Source organism: Vigna umbellata, chromosome 4 (genome assembly GCF_029865625.1).
Source record: "Vigna umbellata cultivar VRB3 chromosome 4, Vumbellata_1.0, whole genome shotgun sequence".
NCBI classification, from domain to species: Eukaryota; Viridiplantae; Streptophyta; class Magnoliopsida; order Fabales; family Fabaceae; genus Vigna; species Vigna umbellata.
In genome coordinates, this window is record NC_142168.1 from 48,549,616 (window position 1) to 48,570,865 (window position 21,250).

At 30.2% G+C, this 21,250-nt stretch overlaps 1 protein-coding gene and 1 pseudogene across 1 annotated transcript; both read left to right on the plus strand.

Moving 5' to 3' along the window:
* The first annotated feature begins 3,796 nt into the window (after positions 1-3,796).
* Positions 3,797-14,170, plus strand: LOC148200447 (uncharacterized; annotated as a pseudogene).
* A 783-nt stretch (positions 14,171-14,953) lies between these two features.
* GLC (HXXXD-type acyl-transferase family protein) lies at positions 14,954-19,952 on the plus strand. The gene is made up of 2 exons (XM_047314865.2): positions 14,954-15,461; positions 18,866-19,952. Exons 1-2 carry the CDS (start codon positions 15,003-15,005, stop codon positions 19,748-19,750), a joined length of 1,344 nt encoding a protein of 447 aa, XP_047170821.1. The 5' UTR covers positions 14,954-15,002; the 3' UTR covers positions 19,751-19,952.
* The last annotated feature ends 1,298 nt before the right edge of the window (positions 19,953-21,250 follow it).

Sequence of the window (21,250 nt, forward strand, 5' to 3'; positions counted from 1 at the left end):
TAAAAAGGCAAAAAGAAAAATGAAAAATATAAAAAGAAAATAAAAAGATAAAAAGATAAAAAGATAAAAAGAAAATAAAAAGATAAAAAGAAGAAAAAATAAAAAGAGAAAAAGATAAAAAGAAAAAAATGAAAAGAAAGAAGATAAAAAGATAAAAAGATAAAAAGATAAAAAGATAAAAAGAAGAAAAAATAAACAGATAAGAAGATAGAAAGATGAAAAGATAGAAAGATGAAAAAATAAAATAAAAATAAAAGATAAAGTCTAATCAGTGAAGAATCACACAAATAGAATAGTTATACCAGGAGTCCCGGGCAACGGCGCTAAAAAGTTGATGAACAAATCTTCGATCCCTGAAAACGGAGTCAAAAACTTGTTAACCCTCGGCAAGTGTAACAGAATTGTATCAAGTAATAAAACATGGTAAGACCAAGTATCGTTTTCCCAAGAGACTCACGGCACTAAACAGTTATGTGATTACTCAACTAATTAAGACTCTAAAAAACATATTTTTGGGATTTTGAATGCAAATGCAATAAAATAAACATGAATGCATGAATGCAATTTGATCAATTGAGGTTAAACACAAGAAAGAATGGATGAAGTTGATGATATTGTTGTTGGGGTTTAAATTTAACCTAATTTACTCTCATGCATTTATGAATTTGTCTTTCTTTTCATTAATGTTAATGCAACTCTCTAAATTACCTTAAACCCGATGTCTCGATGAAGAAAGAGTATCCTTAATTATGAAAAATCTAATCGATTTTATAAGTTTTCTAACCGATTAAAACACGACTGATATAAGATTTTAAAGATAGATAAATCACTGAGAAAAGTCTAATCGATTATATTATGTATATAATCAGTTAAAATTTACAAACCAGATTTTTCACACAATTTTCACACCACTCATGCACAAATCATCACAAATATCAAAATGAATGTATAATGTAAGAATGATGCATGTTTTGACAGAACTAGATCCTGTTACCACAGTTGTAGAACTCGAGATATATGTGATTCATCATTTAAGCTTTCCTTGAGCCTTTGCTTCCAAATCATTTCAGTTCCCTACAAAATAGTCATATGGTTTTGTTGGAGGTACCCAAGTGAACTTAGGGTCTTTGTTGTTAGTGACAAGAGTTGGTTCCTTAAGAATCCATTTGAATTTTCCTTTTGGAATCTCAACTTTCCTATAATAACAAGATTTAGAAACATGTCTAATTATATTGCAGTAAAAGCATGATGCAGAAGAAGATTTGCTTAAATCAGAAAATTTCTTAGAATTAATTCTTTCGCTTTTAGCATAATAGTCTATTCCCTGTTTATTTATAACTCTTCTTTGAGATCCTAGCACAACTTCAAGATTAAATCTTCCTAGAGTGAATTTAGACAGTATACTCATTAAGATCTTCTCTAGGTGTGCAAGACACTCATTATATTCTTGAACTATTGTTTTAACTTCAAATTTAACCTTCTTTACAGATTCTAAAGCGGTTTCAAGATTAGTTTTGAGGCATTCATTATCATCTACCACATTATCAATCACATGTTCAAGATCTCTTTTCTCACTCTTTAATCGATTAACCTAGTATTACATTTTCATTGCTTCAGCATGTAATTCTTTAAATGCATCAAGGAGTTGATAATACATGTCCTTTATTGGTTCATCATCAAAGCTACAACCACTTCTTTCAGAACATACAGAGCCAGCCATCAAGCAAAGATTTGTCTCTTCCTCCAAGTTGTGATCATCATTACTTGAGGAGCTATTTGAATTATTGTTCTCCCAAGCTATGTAGGCTTTCTTTTGCCTATTCTTTCTCCTATCTTGGTTGGTTTTTTCATCAAATTTATGTTTCATCTACAAGACCGGACAATTTGGCTTGATGTGGCCTTCTTTTCCACACATAACATGTAGGAATTGCAACTTTGCTCCTCCTTTTGTTGCCTCTTGTATTACCTGCAAAATCAGAACCAGATTTTCTAGATTTCATGATCTTTGAAAATTTCTTTACCATTATATTAATGACTTCCAATTATGGAATTTTTGAGTCTGAATCTGCTTCTTCAGCATGCTTTCTTGAGGCAATTTTGCTCATAGTCTTGAGGGCTATTAAGTGTTTTTGCTCACTTTCTTTTTCTTCCCTTAATTTGTCCAATCCAAGTTCATGCTCTCTCAGCTTTCTAAACAAAGTAGCCATGTTCATTGTTGTAAGATCTCTAGATTTTGAGATAGCATTGACTTTAGGTTGCCAGCTTTTGTTGAGACTTTTTAAACCAGTTATGAAAGTGTAAGATCATAAAATCATGTTGTGGAGGAGAGCAATGCGTCTATTTATAGAATTTTCAAACTCTGACGCAATTTAATCGATTAAGCATATAATGTAATCTATTAAGCTTTTCCTTCTACTTTAAAACTTTTACATCTGTATCAGATTTAACATATTAAAAGCGCATGCAGTCGATTATGGTAAACATACAAGCCAACAATATTCAAAATATGACTGTTATTCATACTTATGGCTTTCCACGAAAATGGTTTTCACAAGTAATGCATTTTAATCGATTAGGAAAATATTATAATCGGTTAAATTTCATACTTAGGAAAATTTGAAAACATTTTTCATTCTAAACACTTCAATGCACTCAGCAAACATTTACTGGCACAACAACATGTTTTAGTCGAGTATACAATTAATGTAATCAGTTTCTGATACTCGAGAATACCAACTAGGGAATTTTATTCTCATAATCCAAAACATTCAACTATAGCATTCAAGAATTTAATGCAGACTATAAATAACTAAATTAAAACCCCCAAAATTTATAACCATAATATCTTATAAAATTGGAAAGATCAAATTAAGATTTCCACCAATTAATTACTAACATTCCTAATACTAATTTGTTAGAATTTATGATAGACAGATTAACAATTAATGAGTAATAAACCCTTTAATCAAATTAGTTCCAAATACCCGAAAGCGTACATGAAGGATTAGACATTGGGAACAATGAATAAGTAACCTGAATTGGTCTCTGATCTTCCTTCTGTAGAGCACCTTAGGTTCCCTCTGGATTTTCTCTTCTGATGGAGATAAAGAGAACGAAAGATGAATGATACAATGTGCTCACAGATAGGGACTATGACCCTTTAAGTAACCTTCTGACGGTTACTTTTCTTTAGTTTCAATAATTATAATTTGGCCCCTTCAACAAATTAAAATTATTGTTGTTCTCTACACAATATACCTTTCATGACAAATATACCATTAGCCATATTTATCTTAATTAGATCACTTTATAAAGTTGGCTAATAAAATATAATGGTTCTAACACATTTAATAATTGTTATATATATAAGTGACCCAAATTGCTAACAAGCTCTACTCACGACCTCCATGGCCATCTTCATCCTCTTCATTCCTTCAACTGCCCTTCAACTACCGTTCATCATCCACCTCCATTGTTCCACCCACATCTAACCATTCCATTCACTCTAGTGGGCACCATGGGCACCATTGATCACCTTCATTCTCCATCTTCATCATTCTCTATCTATCCTCACACACAATGCATCTTTACCTGCATCTTCATCGTTTTTTTCCTACATGAACATACAAAGGAAACAAGGAACAACGCCAACAACATTGGTGAGTTCTCTTGGTCATGTTACAATGGGTTGGTGGGGAAAAAATGTGACAACAATAGGGAGAGACCCATGCCTCATATCATTGGAAGAAGAAGAAGAAAACACTAGGAGAAGAGAGAGTCATTGGTGACACCAACAATGCCTCCAGTCACAGGTGTAGTGGTGAATGACGACGTCGACCAAAGGAAGAAACTAGATGGAAAGGGAAACCTGTGGGGTTGCAGAAAGAAGAAGAGGACTAACACATTTTTTAGTGAGGGAGAATGGAACAATGTTGGTGGTGGTGGAAGAAAGTATGCGGCCACCATGGAAAGGAAGAAAATGTGTTGTGGACATTTGAGGGAGAGCACGCATGGGTGAGGAAAAAGGATGGTGATTCCCATTTGTGCTAGACCCCATAATAACTTGGTGCACCCTGGTTTTTGCTTACTCCACCTCTTTTTTTGTTTTATTATTTTTTGGGAGGGTTCATTTACTATATGTACCTAATGTTTACAATCCCTACATCCCCTATTTTTTTATGTTCTTGGGCATCTTTATTTTTCTGTTTGCACCCCTGTATCTACTACACACTACTTTTTATTGATTGGATGCACCATGCATTTCACTTTTCACACCCCAGTTTCATTACACACTCCCCACGTCCTCTTATTTTATTCTTTTAGGTTGGTTCATTGTTTATTTCCTGCACCACATGCTTATTTCATGCACCCCGCCCATTTTATTCTATTTTTAGGCCTTTACAAATTGCATCATCCTTTACTCATACACCAATATTTTGAGTGTTACTCCTTACACCACTCTAGGTTTCTCCCTACACCCCCATATTTTTTTAAAATTTCAAAATTGTCCATATATTTCAAAAAAACCATACACCCCATTTTTTTTCTTCAACGGATTTCAAAATCCGTTGAACAAAAATTCCTTCAACGAATTTCTAGATCCGTTGAAGGATTTTCTAAGCTTTTAAAGAATTTCGAAGTTCGTTGAAGCTTTCGAAAAATCCTTCAAAGAATTTTGAAATTCGTTGAAGGAATTTTTCTTCAATAGATTTCGACATCCGTTGAAGAATTTTTTTTCATAAATGGATTTCAAAATTTGTTGAAGGATTTTTCGAAAGCTTCAACAGATTTCAAAATCTGTTGAACAAAAATTCCTTCAATGAATTTCGAGATCCGTTGAAGGATTTTCTAAGCTTTTAAAGAATTTCGAAGTGCGTTGAAGCTTTCGAAAAATCCTTCAATGAATTTTGAAATCCGTTGAAGGGATTTTTCTTCAACAGGTTTCGACATCCGTTGAAGAATTTTGTTTCATAAACGGATTTCAAAATCTGTTCAAGGATTTTTCGAAAGCTTCAACAGATTTCAAAATCTGTTGAAGAAGGGTATTTTTGGAATGTGGGGGTGGAGGAAGAAAAGTGGGGAGGTGCAGGAAATAACACTCTAATATTTTCTATTTTTCTTACTTTTTAAAGTTTTAAGTTCTATTCTATAACACTTATTTCACTTTTTATATATCATTCCCTTTTATTATTTGGCACTCAACTTTTTCATATATACACTAATTTTTTTTTAAATATTAAATATAAAAAATTTATTTTTCTTTCTTTTCTCATCCTAATTTTCATTTGGTACCATTTTTTCTAACAAAAAAATACCAAAAATATTAACACAAACAATTATTTTTAAAAACTACAAAAATTCATGATGAAACAAAAAGTTATTTTCGAATAGTTTTTCTAAAATTATGTAAGTCCTTATTTCTTTACTGTGAACTTTTATACATAGAAGCGAGTTGATCAATTGAATCCAAAATTTTCAAAAAAAATTATTTTTGTTTCTTTTTATAGTTTTCTCTTTTAATTTTTGAAAAAAGATAAACAATTATAAAAAATCACATTCTTTTTTCATATTGAATTAAATGTATCATCTTTTGATAGGTGTTATTGGTTGTTAAACCTTTCTTATAAGTAACTGAATCTGGAAACTCAATCATGTTTCACAAATAACGTTCTAATCTTTTTTATTTTTTTTTTGTTGTTTTCTAAAATAAACTATGGTGATGACTCCTCTATGCTTTTTATCTATATTTCATTACATTATTGTGATTTTATTTGCAATATGTTGAGATTGTTGATAAGGGGAGCAAAGGTTCAGCTTAACCCATAATCTGAGTGATATTTGTGTTTTTGATTATGACAACACATAATTAATAATACATGTGTATTCTGTGTTTCATGTTCTATATTTACATGTTATATGTTTTTTATCAATGTGTTAAATCTGTTTAAGCATATATGAGAGCATGATTGTGTTGTTCATTACATATCACTGTGTTACATATGTGTTTTTATATGTGAATGCATGACATATGATGTTGAAAACGAAAACCACAAGCACTTATCTTGAACATTAAATGTGTGGCAAAATAATAGTTTTAAGTCGATTTCATTATGGGATGAATCGATTAAAACTCGTGTCTTTGCACAAACTATTTTCAATTGTGTTGTGAGATTTTTTCAAAGAGAAAGATTTTCAAAACTATGCTTAACATTGTTACTTAGTCGATTGCATGCGTGGTGTATTCGATTAAGTCTGTTATTATTTTGAAATTCTGTTAATGCTTGACATAACTGTCTAACGATCATATTTTTAATTGTGTTGACCGATGACAGTCGACTCCATTAATTGCGCATTCAATTAATTGTCGTGTTTGCTGCTATCTATTATAACAAAATTGTTATATTCGATTACTTTAGTAGCATAGTCGATTAAATTGCGTCTGAGATGTGTTATTCTATAAATTGACGCAAATTTGATTTCTGTAAGAACTTTTGGAAAATCTAATAGTTTGATATCTTTTACAGAAAGTTGTGATCTTACAAGAAGAGAGAAAAAGCTCCAAGAAACAAGAGTGATCATGGTGATCAACTACTTGTGATTTCTTGAAGAGCAAGATTGTTGTGTTTTTCACAAGCTGATCAACTTGCACATTTGGGTGTCATTGAGCGATCAGATTCTACAATATTTTGAAGATTGGTTTGAGGTTCCCTGTTGTGATTACAAGAAGAAGAGCGTGTGGTGTTCTTGACTTTGAGAGTGTCTCAAAGGGTTTAGACGGTAGGAGAGGGGATTCTTGATGCTGGTCTAGTTTGTGTATTGCCTATATTTTGATTAGAGGGTTAGAGAGGTGTTTTACATTTTTGACGTGAGGTATTGTGTAGAAATCTTGTTGTAAAAATCTTGATCGTTATAGTGCATTTGCTTCCTGTGGTTGGAAGGACACTAGATGTAGGCTTGGCCGAACCAGTATAAAAACACAGTGTTTGAATTTTCTGAACCTTACTCTTTTATTCAGTCGATTGCATTGTTTACATATTCGATTAAGTTTTCGCTGCATTGTTATTTGATTATCTTGCAATTCAAGAAAAGTAAAAGCATCAGTTTTTTTGTGAAAATATTTTTAGAGATTGTGTTTTTTACACTTCACCAATTCAACTCCCCCCCCCCTCCCCCCCTCTTGTGAGAAATTGAGTCATTCTATATTAACACAATAGATGACGATTCCAATGGAGACAACTAGAGAGTCAAACCTATTAAATTATGCATGCAATATTTATGTGTTTTTTTTTCTTTCAGCTTTCCTTTTCTATCTATATTCTTGTTTATTTTGATGTTTGAAATAATTGTATTGCTAGATATTAAACACTAGGGTAGACACCATTATTATATTTACTTCAAACTTGTGACTATTTTGTAGGTGAAGGATTTAAGTATGCATCGTTCTCCCTTAACTTGTGCATATCATGAATGAAGCCTTATAACAGGGGATTGTCTAGTAGTGTCACTATGAATGTACTTTCTATGTGGTAGGACCTAAACTAGAGTTTATTCTCTTCATTTGTTCTTCCACATATAGTTGACTCCCAACTGTTGTGGAAAATGTTCTAAAAAAGGTCATAGTTCTAGAGGTCTTGATCCCGAAGTTTAAGTTATCATCATTACGAGAGTGCATGTATTTTTCCTTAGACCTTAAGCATTAAACCCTTGTTAAGGAAACAAAAGAGGAGATTGTTTGCATTCTTTATCCTCTACCTTTTCTTGTTCATATTAATAAATGCATAACATTCTTTACCAACACACCATGTGAAGTTACCTTTAAGGTACAAACATGTATTGTATTCACATTTTGTGTTCATTCATGCATGGTACATGTTCATAGTTTTTCATATTCATAACACCTTGCTTATGCATGTCACATTGCATTATATGTTGTTGTCATCTACATACGAATAGTTTCCAAACTCATCATAACACCTTGAATTCTCATGTCACCTTGCATAATGCATAACATACAACCACATGTCGTCATATACATGAAAATAGGTGATTTTTCAAATTAATAGCATCTTACATTTACATATCATTTTGCAACACATAGCATGTATCAAAATAAAATTTTGAAAAAAAAAGTTACACATGAATTCGAATTTGATTGTTTTTTATTTTGGTTTGTTACCAAACTCATAAAATCGAGAAGACAAGATGAAATATTTTTTGTCAAGTTAGTTAGTTGAATAAGTGAATAATTTTTTTTTAAAAAAAGTATCATACTACTTCTGAAGCATTCAGTTAATTTGCACGACACGAAAAATGTTCAAATATCCATTTCCCTTTTCCATCACTTTTGCACCATGACCATTTTTTCCATGTAACATGTGCATGAAAAGGGACATGTACCTTAGAATGATTGCATATCTGAACACAAAACAAAAGAAACAGAAAGCAAAACGAAAGATGAAAAAAATAGGCTTGCTAGACCAAAAATCCAAGGATAATTTAGGGAAAAAAATAAGACAAAAAAAGAAAAATAATGCTAAAAAGCAAGAACGAAAACAAGGTTTTAAATCAAACTTTTTTCCTATGGATTAAAGGTTTTGCAAAATATAATAATTATGACTTCCAATCATGTGTGTCCATGTTTCTTTATAAAAATAAATAAATTTTTTATCCCTTATTATCTGTTTGGAGCCTTAAAAATCAAAATAACTTTTCTCTCAAATTATCGAGTAATAGAAAAATAAAACCAAAATGGGTGGAAATAAGTCAAATAAATAGTGGGTTGTCGGTACCAAGTTTAGGTAAATAAAATTTGTTTTAAAAAAATTCAAAAATAAAAAGATTAATTAATCTAAAATATGGTAATTGAAAAAGAGATGAAATAATTTTTTTTCAAAAGAAAATTAAAAAAATTAATAAAGAATTAAAAAATAAAAAAATTCTATTAATATATATATATATATATATATATATATATATATATATATATATATATATATATATATATATATATATATGATGAAAAAAATAAATGGATTGAAAAAAAGAAGTCCAACCCAACTTTTAATACATTCACCAACTATTTTTATTTTACACTCATTAATGATGGGCTAATAGTCCAAATTCATTTTCTATCCACAACACACTCTTTTGACATCCCATTTGTAAGTTGGGCTAACAACCCGAGTGCGTTTTGCTATCTACACCACATTGTTTTTCTTTTACATCCCATTTGTAGTGTTGAGCAAATAGCCAAGTTCTTTTTTTAATACCACACCTCATTATTTTTCTTTTGTCACCTCATTTACATGTTAGCTTAATAGTCTAAGACCATTTTTATACCCAAACAACCTAGTTTTCTTTTTACACTTTATTTTTAGACCAATCAATGTTTTTATTAGTTCTACATCTCCTAGATTGTGTTTTTTAGCCCGTTTCGACCTAAGCCCAAGAAGTTTTCTACTCTCACCTCCCCATTTTTGTAATTTCACCTTCTTCCATCATTGCAATTTTGGCCCTGATTTTCTATGTTAAAGACAAAATCGTCTATATGTATAAACATTCTCATGTTTTGAAATTTAATCAAACAATATTAAAACGAGATAATAACTAGAAAACAACTTAGGATGAGAACACAAAACTTAGAGCCTAAACCCCAAACATACACGACCTAGAACCATAGTCCACAAACATAGAAAAACTTAGGTAAACACTTAGGTCTTAGGAAATAAAAAAATATCTAGGTTAAACACCCAAGCACATGACTAATCATTGTTGTGCCTAAAGCGTCTAAGAGAGATTGAGTTAAACGCTCAATGCTTATAATACTTGGAATATGTATTCAGCTTCTCTCGAAAACGAAAAAGGTTAAGACAATGTCTCTGACAAAACATATTAAAAGACATAATTATTAAAATATGAAAGAAAGCTTAAACAAGCTGAACGCTATCTGTCTAAAAAGAGATAAAAGACAAAGAAGCATTTACTTGACTAAACGATGTCATGAGCTTAACAAGTATCTCATCTTATGATGAAGAATACATATACACTTGGTATCTTCAGGAAAGAACTTAATTGCAAAATGCTACCTAATGGTAGAAATTCAAAAAACACTATTATTTTGAGCAAACAGTAAATGCTCAATGTTCAAAAACTAACAAAAGTGATAAGAAAAGATGCATTTGCTACATACACAATTTATTCTAATCTTGCAGATAAGTCATTCTACACGCATCCGTCGTGCTACAGATCAAATATAAAAAAGTGGACATTATTGGGTATTATCTTGTATTATTTTTTCTTAGCTCGCCCTTGCATTTTATGGTTGTGGTTACTACCTGCGATGATCATTTTTATGTGGGAGTAGATGACATTACAGATCATGCTAGTGTTGTGCAGAATGATGCTACGCGTGAGAAAATAATACATAAATTTTTGAGCAAGTAATAGAGTTTATGTTTATGTTTTTTAAACATTATAGGTTATAATTAAATTAATTGTTATTTCCACGTGATTTTAATTATTTTCATGATAATTAAATAAAGTTTTTAATTTTTCATTATTTCGTGATGATATTAGAAGCCGTTTTTTCTTAACTTAATTAATTACAAATTACATCCTAAAATGAGATCTTACAAATGGCAAGGGGTTTTGAATTTTCCTCGGTTTAGTTTGGTTTTGTCTTTGTTTTAGTCCCACATCTCATAGGATGTGATGAGAAAGAGGCTAATGCATCTATTATGTCACCAAGCAATTATCTTCTCTAGCAAGCAAAAGCTTGGTAAGAGATTGCTAAACCTTCATTCTCTACATCTTGGCCAAGATTTTTGTTTGGTAAAAAATGCTTGGTTATTAACCAAGAGTAATTATTTGGTAAAGAATACTGGGTTATTAGTCAAAAGTGGTTGTTGTTAAAAGAATACTATATTATTAGCAAGGAATGTCTGTTGGTCAAAGAATACTCATTTAAATTAGAAGTAAGTAACTAGTGAAAAAATACTTGTTAAAATAATAAATGACTTATTGAAAGAATATTAACGTAATCAATTAAGAGTGAATTGGAAAACAATACTTAATTACATCAAGAATGACTTGGTAAACAAGTAGTTAAGAAGTTAGTCAGAAAGTAACTGTGATAAAATATTCATTTTACTTGGTAACATTAGTTTATTTAATATGAATGAATTAAATGTAATGTATATGATGAAGCAAATTAATATACTTTGTATACTCTATTTATTTTACATATTACTATTGACGTTAACATAAACGTTAGAAAATAAATTTAACCAAATTTTTCTATAAACAAGTAAATTAATTAAATTTCAACTCTTCGTCTAATATATTTCATGCATATTTCTTTAATTAACGTTGTGATATAAATAATGGTCCGAATATAACATCATAGTCAAAAATTGTTAAAAGAAATTAAAAACAAAATTCAACTTTTCCTTTTTTTTTTTAATGTTTCTTCTTATTTCTACAATATGTTATTTATGTAAATATTTGAAACAACGTGATACTAAGAAAATAAAATGGAATATGTGCTATCTAGATCAAAATTTCGATTTTGACCATTAGTTAACCTATCGCGGTTTTGTCCCTCATTTTATCATCTATATATTTTATATATATATCCTTATGCTACCGCATACAAATGGGCGTTGAGTCTATAATCCGTAGAATTGTCTGACCCACTGATAAATACCTCTTAAAGCATCTTTTGCCTATGTTTATAAAATTCATTTTGCTTACAGTAACTAATGAAAATCGGAATACCATAAATTCGGATCTGTATAATATATATACCAAATGTTGCAAATCTGATCAGACACAACGTTGAATGTGTAACCAACCCCAATCCCCATTATTGGGCATAAAGTTGGTATTTGCCTCCTAATGTAAGCTTACATAGAAAAGATATAAAAAATAATTTTTGAAAATATTTTTAATTTTAAGAAAATTGATCAAGAAAACAATTTACTATGGCTCATCTTTAATCCATCAAATTGATAGATTAGACAAAACGAATTAAATCATACTGATAAATTAATAATTCTACCTGATCAATTAAATGTAACAACTTTGCCACCCTATAAAAGAATTAAATTTTGCTAACTCTAAAGCTTTGAATAAATTATAAAAGATTTCGTCCACATTGACAGTAGAAAAAAAGAGAGAGAAGAAAATAGGTAAAAGCTTTGGTGTACATATTAATTATGGCAAGTGGTGAAGTATCGTCGTCATCTTTGCCCTTCAATATCCAACCAACAAATTTAGCTTTAACTACGCCCAACCTGTTTCTTGTGTTTGAACCTACTTACCAACTACCTCTTCTTATTTTGAGCATACTCTTAAATGATACAGCAACTGCCTCTACTCTTCCGGCTCATGAAAACTCACTAATACTTTTCTCAAACCCTTCTAACCATACACTTTTCCACCCAAACACAAACACCAATTGCAAAACACTACAATAATTTCGAATACTGTTTTTGTACTTTTTTATGCTCTTCAATTTTCAAAAACATCTTCTCAAATTTATAATTCAAACTATACACTTTTATTCTATTAAAAAATTTAACAATTCTACTAAATGAAATAATAGAAATAAATGATAAATTTAATCAAGATAAAATTTAATTATGCTTAAAAAATTAATTTGTAAAAATAAGTTTGCACTTAATCTTATATTATAAATTAGTCGATGTTAACTTCTAATTAATATATATATATATATATATATATATATATATATATATATATATATATATATATATATATATATATATGTATTAATTAGTGTTTTTTATTTTAGTTAGGTGCAATAAATTTGTAAACCACTTTAAACCAGAAAATACTATTCTTAATTCTCTATAAAGTTATTATGAACAGTATAGCATTTAAGAATTGTTTTTAGCTACAAAGTTATATTAACTAAATAGAGGTGAAAAAGTATATTTCATTCTTATTAATAATAACATATAAATTTAAAATAAAATTTACGATGTCTTAAACTATATATAAATAGTATACAAACATTACAAAAATTTTATAGATAGAAAAAATTTTGCTGGTAAATATAAATTATGGACACAAATTTATTCTTTTAGTAAAATTTGTCAATAAATTTATGAGTAATACATAATTTATTTATCGAAATTTTTTGTTGTTGTTAATTTGTCAGTAACTTTAAATCTTAAATTTTGTCGGTAAAATTTGTCAATAAAATTTATCGATAATTTAAAATGTTTATTATCAACAAATTTGTCTATTAGTAAATCTATAGATAAAAAGAGTAGATAATTTTTCATCTTTCCATCCAAATAACCCAAATCCAATTTCACGGGAAAGGAAGTATCTTTTTTCTTCATCTCTAAACATAAAAGAGCTTTCTTCATCTTCTCTCATGCGTAACTCACACTAGTAGAATCCAGGGCCTCATCACTATTGTCCATGTTGTCAATCGAGCTCACCTCATTGGAGATTAGACAGTCCACCAAAACTACTGTTGTTGACTCAATTTCGGGACTGAATCTCTTAGGGGTTTAATCGCAAGTTGTAGGATTTGGTTCTCAAACTCAAATTATTCTCCTCGCTGGAAATAATTCACCCAAATGAAAAGTGTGTGTCACGACATTGTGCTCGCTTTGGTGTTGATGGCCTTTGTGTACTTGGTGGAGGTGACGTGATCACTGATCAGGTCCATTAGGCCCCCTCTAGTGGACGAGATCGAATTGAATTATGAGATTTTGAAGGTGATAAAACTATTAAACTCACGCGATCTGCTGCTACAGGTGTTGGCATTAAAGTGCATGTTAGAGACTTGTCGAGCTCACAAAATCATTTGTTTAAGCTCGATCATCTATTTTAAGGTCGACCTTACTATTTTTAAGCTTGACCCTTTTAAACTCAGTCCTACCAATTTTATGTTCGACCATGTACTATTTTTATTTTGGTGATCTTTTCCAAGTTAATATAGCACTATTACAGACACCTTTATGTGAGTTGCATGACAAGGTTTGCAGTGTAATTAGAGGTTGGGGAAGGGCTACCATAGAGAGAGAAAAAGGCTTTTAAACCGAAGGTTCTGGTGAGACTTAAAGAAATTTCTCTTTCTAATGTTGAAGCTATCACCATTGTTATTGAAGTTTTGTTTGGTTCTTCATCATAAACTATTTTCTACAAACACGATAAAGAGTGAAGTAGTGTATGTGCACTCGGTGGAGGAGCTTAGTTTTGGATGAACACGATAGACTGAACTCCATAGTTGAATAGGGCGAGCTCGATAACACGTGCCTAAGTCATGTCATTACCAACAAATATCGCTCCTCAATAATTATTGATCTATACAAATAAATCTATCGTAATTATCGAAAAAAATATTCATCGATAATTATTGAATAACGATATCATTAGTATATTTTACTAACGAATTTTGATATGTCAGTAATTTATCGAAAAATAATAATTATCGACTGACTCATAAAAATTTTAAACATATATTAGCCAACAATAATTTTTTTATAGTAAAACTCTAATATACAAACATTAAAAAATATGTCCTTAATGCATATTCAAACAATCTCTTATATTAGAAAAATCTTACACTTATAGATAACATGTTATTATTTTCTGGTCTTTTAAATGTTAAATAATATGTCAGGGAAATAAAATACACAGAATACTAGTTGTGTAAATACCTTTCTTGTTTTCCAAATTGAGCTTGTTTGCTAACACTTGATTTGTTGACTCGTGCGTACTACAAATAGAATGATTTTCTAGTCTTATAATTCACATTGTACCACATTGCTTCCATTTTCTCTTTTTATTTTTTATTTTTTTTATATATATTCTTTACATGTTTTCATGTCACAATCTTAGCCTCTACTTGTGTACCTAAACAGAGTCCATGGAACAACGTGCATGGAATCGCTATATATTACAACACACCCAATTTATTTTAAACACAAACACAGCCAAAAACATTAGACAGAGACACAAAAATGGGAACTGCTTATGACCACGATTCTCCTCCTCTACTCGAAGACCTTAAGGTGACCATCCACAACTCCTCCATGATTTTCCCATCCAAAGAGACTGAGAAAAAGTCCATGTTCTTGTCCAACATAGACAAGGTCCTCACCTTTGATGTTGAAACGGTTCACTTCTTCGGATCCAACAATGATTTTCCTCCCCATGTTGTCACTGAAATGCTCAAGAATGCCCTAGAGGATGCCCTTGTTGTTTATGACTTCTTGGGTGGAAGATTGAAGGCACACCCTGAAACCCAAAGGTTAGAGATGGATTGTACTCCAGAAGGGGCAGGCTTTGTGGTCGCTTCCAGTCAATACAAACTGGATCAGATAGGGGATTTGGATTATCCAAACACAGCCTTTTCACAATTGGTGCACAAGAACAAGAATTTTCTTAAAGAGGGTGATGATCCTCTCTGTGTTGCCCAGGTACATATACATTATCCATTATTGTCAATGATATTTTTATTCCTAAAATTCTTTTATATTTATTTTACATTATTTTCAGTGTTTTGTCTTTTTTCTTATACATACAAAAATATATTTTGTTTATAATTATTTTCCTCTTACAATGTATTATCAATTATCAAATGAACGTAATTGTTAATTCAACTGTCATGTTACTAATATACTATGCGGCCGTATTCTTTTAAATATAGTTTCTTACTTATTCAAAATTATTAAAGTTGCAAAATGTGATGGATCTCATTTCTATTTTAAAATTTTTATTATCATTTTTAATATTTTTAACTAGTAAATCATGTTAAAAACATATCTGATAAATAGTTATCAATGACCCTCCTTGTTGTTTAATTATTGCCATTTCTTACTCTCTTTTTTTATATTTTTCTATACATATAGTTATTAGAACAGCTTTTTTGTGACGAAGATAAACTTTTTAAATCATGATTCTTGATGATTATATATTATATGTATGATTACTATTACAAAATTAAGTTTTGTTTTGGTTAAAAAGTTTCTGGAATTATTTATATAAGTTTTCTAAATGGAAAAAGATAATGTATTACTTTTATTAAAACCTTTATGTCTTTTTTTTGGTATATTAAATTGATAATAAGAGTAATATTATTATTATTATTATTTTTTTCATTTCAATCAATGTGTTTCGGTTTCTTCATATCCTTTCGTTTCGAATTATAATATTTGTTATTTTCACAAGGTATATTTGACGGCATAGATTATCATTAGAAAGTTCAAAATCGTATATGTCTTAAAATAAAAATAATTAAAATTTTAAAAGGACAATGCTAAATAAGATTTGAGAGATCAAATGTTGAAAATAAACCTTCTGAAAACAAAAAAAAAAGGAGCAAAAACTAATTTTCGTAAAAGAATCAGCTACAAAAAGTGGTTTAATTTTAGGGTAAAGTATCCTAGTTAAATAATTATTGAAACAAAACATTTCGTTTAAAAAAAACATAAAAGGAACTGTTATTGCGTGTTTCCTGTGATTTCTTTATTAGGCTATTTTGGCTTTTAGTTCCAATAATAATAGTAGTGGAAAATTAAAGCCTTCAAATACAGTTAGCCGACTACGCTGTCACATTATGAAGTTCCTGCAATTAAATGAATCTCAATCTCTCAACTTTTATTCAATTTATAATATCAATTATTCCAACTCAATATCTAAAATAGTTATAATGATGATTTACTGATAAAAATTAGAAGAAAAAATGAAAAAAAAAATTCAACTAATAATTTCAAAATATAATTTAATGGATTTGAAAAAAAAAATTATAGATTCAAAAAAGATAAACAACTAACATTACCCATAAAAAAAACACAATATCTACAATGCATATTAACATATTTTATCTCATTCATAATTATCTTTATATTTAAAAAAATGTTTTGCTCTTTAATACTGCACATCTAGACTCAATTATAAATAAAATTACCTATTTTTACATTGATGATATATTATTTGCTACTTTTACTTTCATACAAAATAAAAAAAAAACATGTTTTTTCTTAAATTATCTTTAATTATATTTATTGAAAAGGATGGTAACTTTAAATATAAATATATTTTAAAATAGTTACATGACTTAAATAATTGAAATTTATTTATATTTAAATTTATTAAACATAAATTTGAGTTCAATAGAAAATATAAAACTACGGAAATTACACTTTTTTTTTATGGACAAAGAAAAAGAGAGAAACAAGGCTTCCGTTGTATCATTAAATTTAATTGGCAAACCGATGTTGACATCACGTATTCCTTGATTACAACGTCACAACCATTCAAATCGGTTCTTTATGATATTCAGACAATAAAAAAATTGTATAAACTTTAAGACCAAGATTAATGTGATAGTTACTCACTAACTGCTTTGTACAATTCACTTTCTTTATAGGAATAAAGAAAAGAAATATGAACAACACAATTAAGGTGCAGTACATATTTTTAACTTGATAGTCTTCATATTTTTATTATTATTGGATAAAGTTAATCCCAGTTTTATTCGATGATAGAATTTAGCTTTCTAAAAACTCTTAATGAAAGTTTTGCATGATAGATATATGATATGATCTTTTAACAAAAAATAAAGCTCTATTATATTTGGATGCAGTATTTCAGAATTATTATATTGAACATTATTGCTTCTTAGAATGTTACAGGCATGTTAATTTAATTATTTCTACATTCAGCCGTTTTTTTTTATACTTTTAACATAGATATTACAGAAGTTAAAAAGTATTATCCCTTATATTTATAACTAGATGATATACTTTTTCTCTATAACTTTACATAAGAAACTTTTTTTCTCGAAATATTAAAAATAAACTAATTTTAATTGTATTAATTGTTAAGCATATTATTGATTTATTATAAAGTTTCTATTAACTACAATTACACTTCGAATTAAGAGGGTTGTTGGAAATACATCTAATCACTATTTTAAAACATTTGAATTTATGTGTATATCTTAAAACAATAAATTTATAATATTATTAATTATAGCTACTATAATAAAAAAATTTGTCGGTGATTTGGACTTATGTGTTATATATATATATATATATATATATATATATATATATATATATATATATATATAAATTAACATATAAACGATTCTTGTATTGCTAGTTGTTGCTTCTTTCTCCATACTATGATAAAAAAACTATGTTATTTAGACCACTGAATTTTTATCTATACCATTATATTATATAAAGGAGGTTTAACCTTTTTTACACATCTCAGTTTTTTAATTATACTCTTAATAAGTATTTTTTTTTCAAATCTATACATATTTTGTTTTCCAATTTTATCATACATATTTTTTTAAATTAAAATAATTATTTTATTAACTTTATCTTTTAAATGACTATTTTTCAATTTGACCATTTTTCATTTATTTATGTTTTTAAAACTAAAATAACTATTTATAGTAAAAAAATATTTATAAAATAAATAAAAAATACTTTTTATAATTGTGTATTATATTTTGGTATGATAAAAAGTTGTGAAGCTAGTCTAAAGAAAAGCAATTAATCACTTCTATATTGTTGCACTTTTATAAAGGGGCTCACTTTAAATTATTGTATAGAAATTGTTGTGAGAGTATAGATTAGAGAAAATGTGTGAAAAATATAGACATCATGGATTTGTTTATACATATTTTGCTATAAACACTTTTTATAAGAAGAAAAAGAAGGAAAAATAAGTTTTTTCATGGGTTAAATTTCTTTATAAACAGGCTAAAAATTAAAATTTACGGAACCAAATAATAAATTTTACTTCTTTTAATCTTGAGTAAACATATTAATAATAAAACTTATAAAAAATGTTCTCTCTGACACAGATAACATCCTTCAAATGTGGTGGTTTTGCCATTGGCATTTCCACAAGCCACACTACATTCGACGGCCTCAGTTTCAAGACCTTCCTTGACAACGTCGCTTCCATAGCCGCTAAAAAGCCCTTGGCAGTGACGCCGTGCCATGACAGGCACCTGCTGGCGGCACGATCCCCGCCACGTGTCAACTTCCCACACCCGGAGATGCTGAAGCTGAACGACCTCCCCAAGTCCAACATCTTCGAAGCCTCAACGGAAGAGCTTCACTTCAAGGTCTTCAAAGTAACCTCAAACGACATCACGAAGCTCAAGGAAGAGGCGAGAAATTCAGTTGGTGGTGACAAAACCACACGCATCACAGGCTTTAACGCTATCACCGCCCACATATGGAGATGCAAGGCACTGTCATGCGATGATGATAGGAACCCTAATAGGTCATCGACGATTCTGTATGCTGTGGATATACGTTCGAGGTTGGAGCCTCCTTTGCCGAAATCTTACACGGGTAACGCAGTGTTAACGGCGTATGCCACAGCAACGTGTCGGGAGGTAGAAGAATGGCCGTTCATGAGGTTGGTTGAAGCAGTGCGTGAGGGTGCAACTAGGATGACGAATGAGTACGCAAGGTCGATCATTGACTGGGGAGAGATGAACAAAGGGTTTCCAAATGGGGAGGTTTTGGTGTCATCGTGGTGGAGATTAGGGTTTGAGGAGGTGGAGTTTCCATGGGGGAAGCCTAAGTATTGTTGCCCTGTGGTGTACCATAGGAAGGATATTATTCTGTTGTTTCCTCCTGTTGATGGAGGTGATGGGGTGAGTATTATTGTGGCTCTTCCTCCCAAGGATATGAACAAATTCCATGCACTCTTCAATAAGTTTTTGGGTGTTTGAGATTCTGGGGGATTAATGTGATATCTCTAGCCTTTTACTAGTTGTTATGTAATAAAGTATGTTGTTTTTCTTTATGTGAATGACGCAGTTTTATATAGGAAAATGTTATGTTGACAAACAAGGTCGAGGACAAAATTGAAAGAAAAGTTTTAAACTTTACGAAATTGGTTTCGTGGTTTTCGTTTTCTTATTTTTGCTCTAACCTCTGGAGTTCTTTCATCCCTTCCATCTTCTCTCTCGTTCTATCCTGTATCTTCTCTTTGAAAAACTAGTTGCGTTTTCGCGTGTTGTGAGATTTGGTTTTTCAGTTCTTTCATGTGGTAGTTGCTGTTCTCTTTCTATCTTTTCTGTGGTTAGAAGGCCGGTGCCGTTTTCGGTGTGGTCACATTGTTGTGGACTTCCGTCTCTTCGACGAGGCTGTGGAGCATTGTTTTCTTTCGTTGTTGGTGTGGTGGTGTTTTTGTTGTAAGTCATAATGGTCGAACCCTAACTCTATCTTTTACATTGTCTTTTTGGTGTTTCAGTAACCGTAATTATTTAACGAGTGTGGATTGTTATTTTGTTAGTACAGGTGCAATGGAAGGGCAAAAACGAAGTGTAAGATAAATTATAATTTTCTTTTTATAGATAATTTATTATTATAAAAATTATAGTTATTAATAGTTATGACCATTTTTGTGTAGTGGCGGCTTCTTATCTCGATGGACTCATCAATCATTATTGAAATGAATCGTTCACTAGGAAAGTATCATGTGGAGCGCATTAGGATGACTCCATTTATGTGGTGTTTGAATATTCATAGCCTTGTGGAGGTGAATTTGAAATTATTGAAGGTTATGGTTTGCAGGTGGGTCGGGCATGATAATAGTTTTAGAGTTCGTCAACAGTTGGTGCCCTTTTTAATTATTGATGTGTTCATGAGCATAGGTTTAGAAATAGGTGGTTTAGAGATTCCGTTTGATGAAGTAGTTGTTGGATTGGTTGGTAAAATGTTCAAATCAAAAACTATCACTTTGAAGGAGTTGACGGACATGTTTAATGTCATTGTGCATGATAATAACATTGATGTTGATGTAGTATGTAGGTTATATATATATTAGTTTGTTTGGTTGTTTTTTATTTTCCTAGGAAATCAAGGTATGTTTGTAACATGCCTTTTGCAGTGTTAGATGACTTAGACAGTTTGTGTCTATACGATTGGTGCACCGGTGTACATAAACATATTGTACAGAATTTAAATAAATGTAAGAAGAAAATTATGAGAGGAGGTATCGCGCAGTCACTCACTCTTAGTGGCAATGTGGTAGTGTTGCAGGTAACATGATTTATAGTTTATTATTTTCATGTACTGCAGAACATTGTCAATTAGGTTTGATGAAATAATATTATGATATTGTAGGCTTGGGCGGTTGAAAGACTTTCTTTGCATGGTCATGCTTCACACAGGTTTTTCCCGCGCATAATGCGATGATTCCAGTATAAATCAAGGACCGAAAAAAT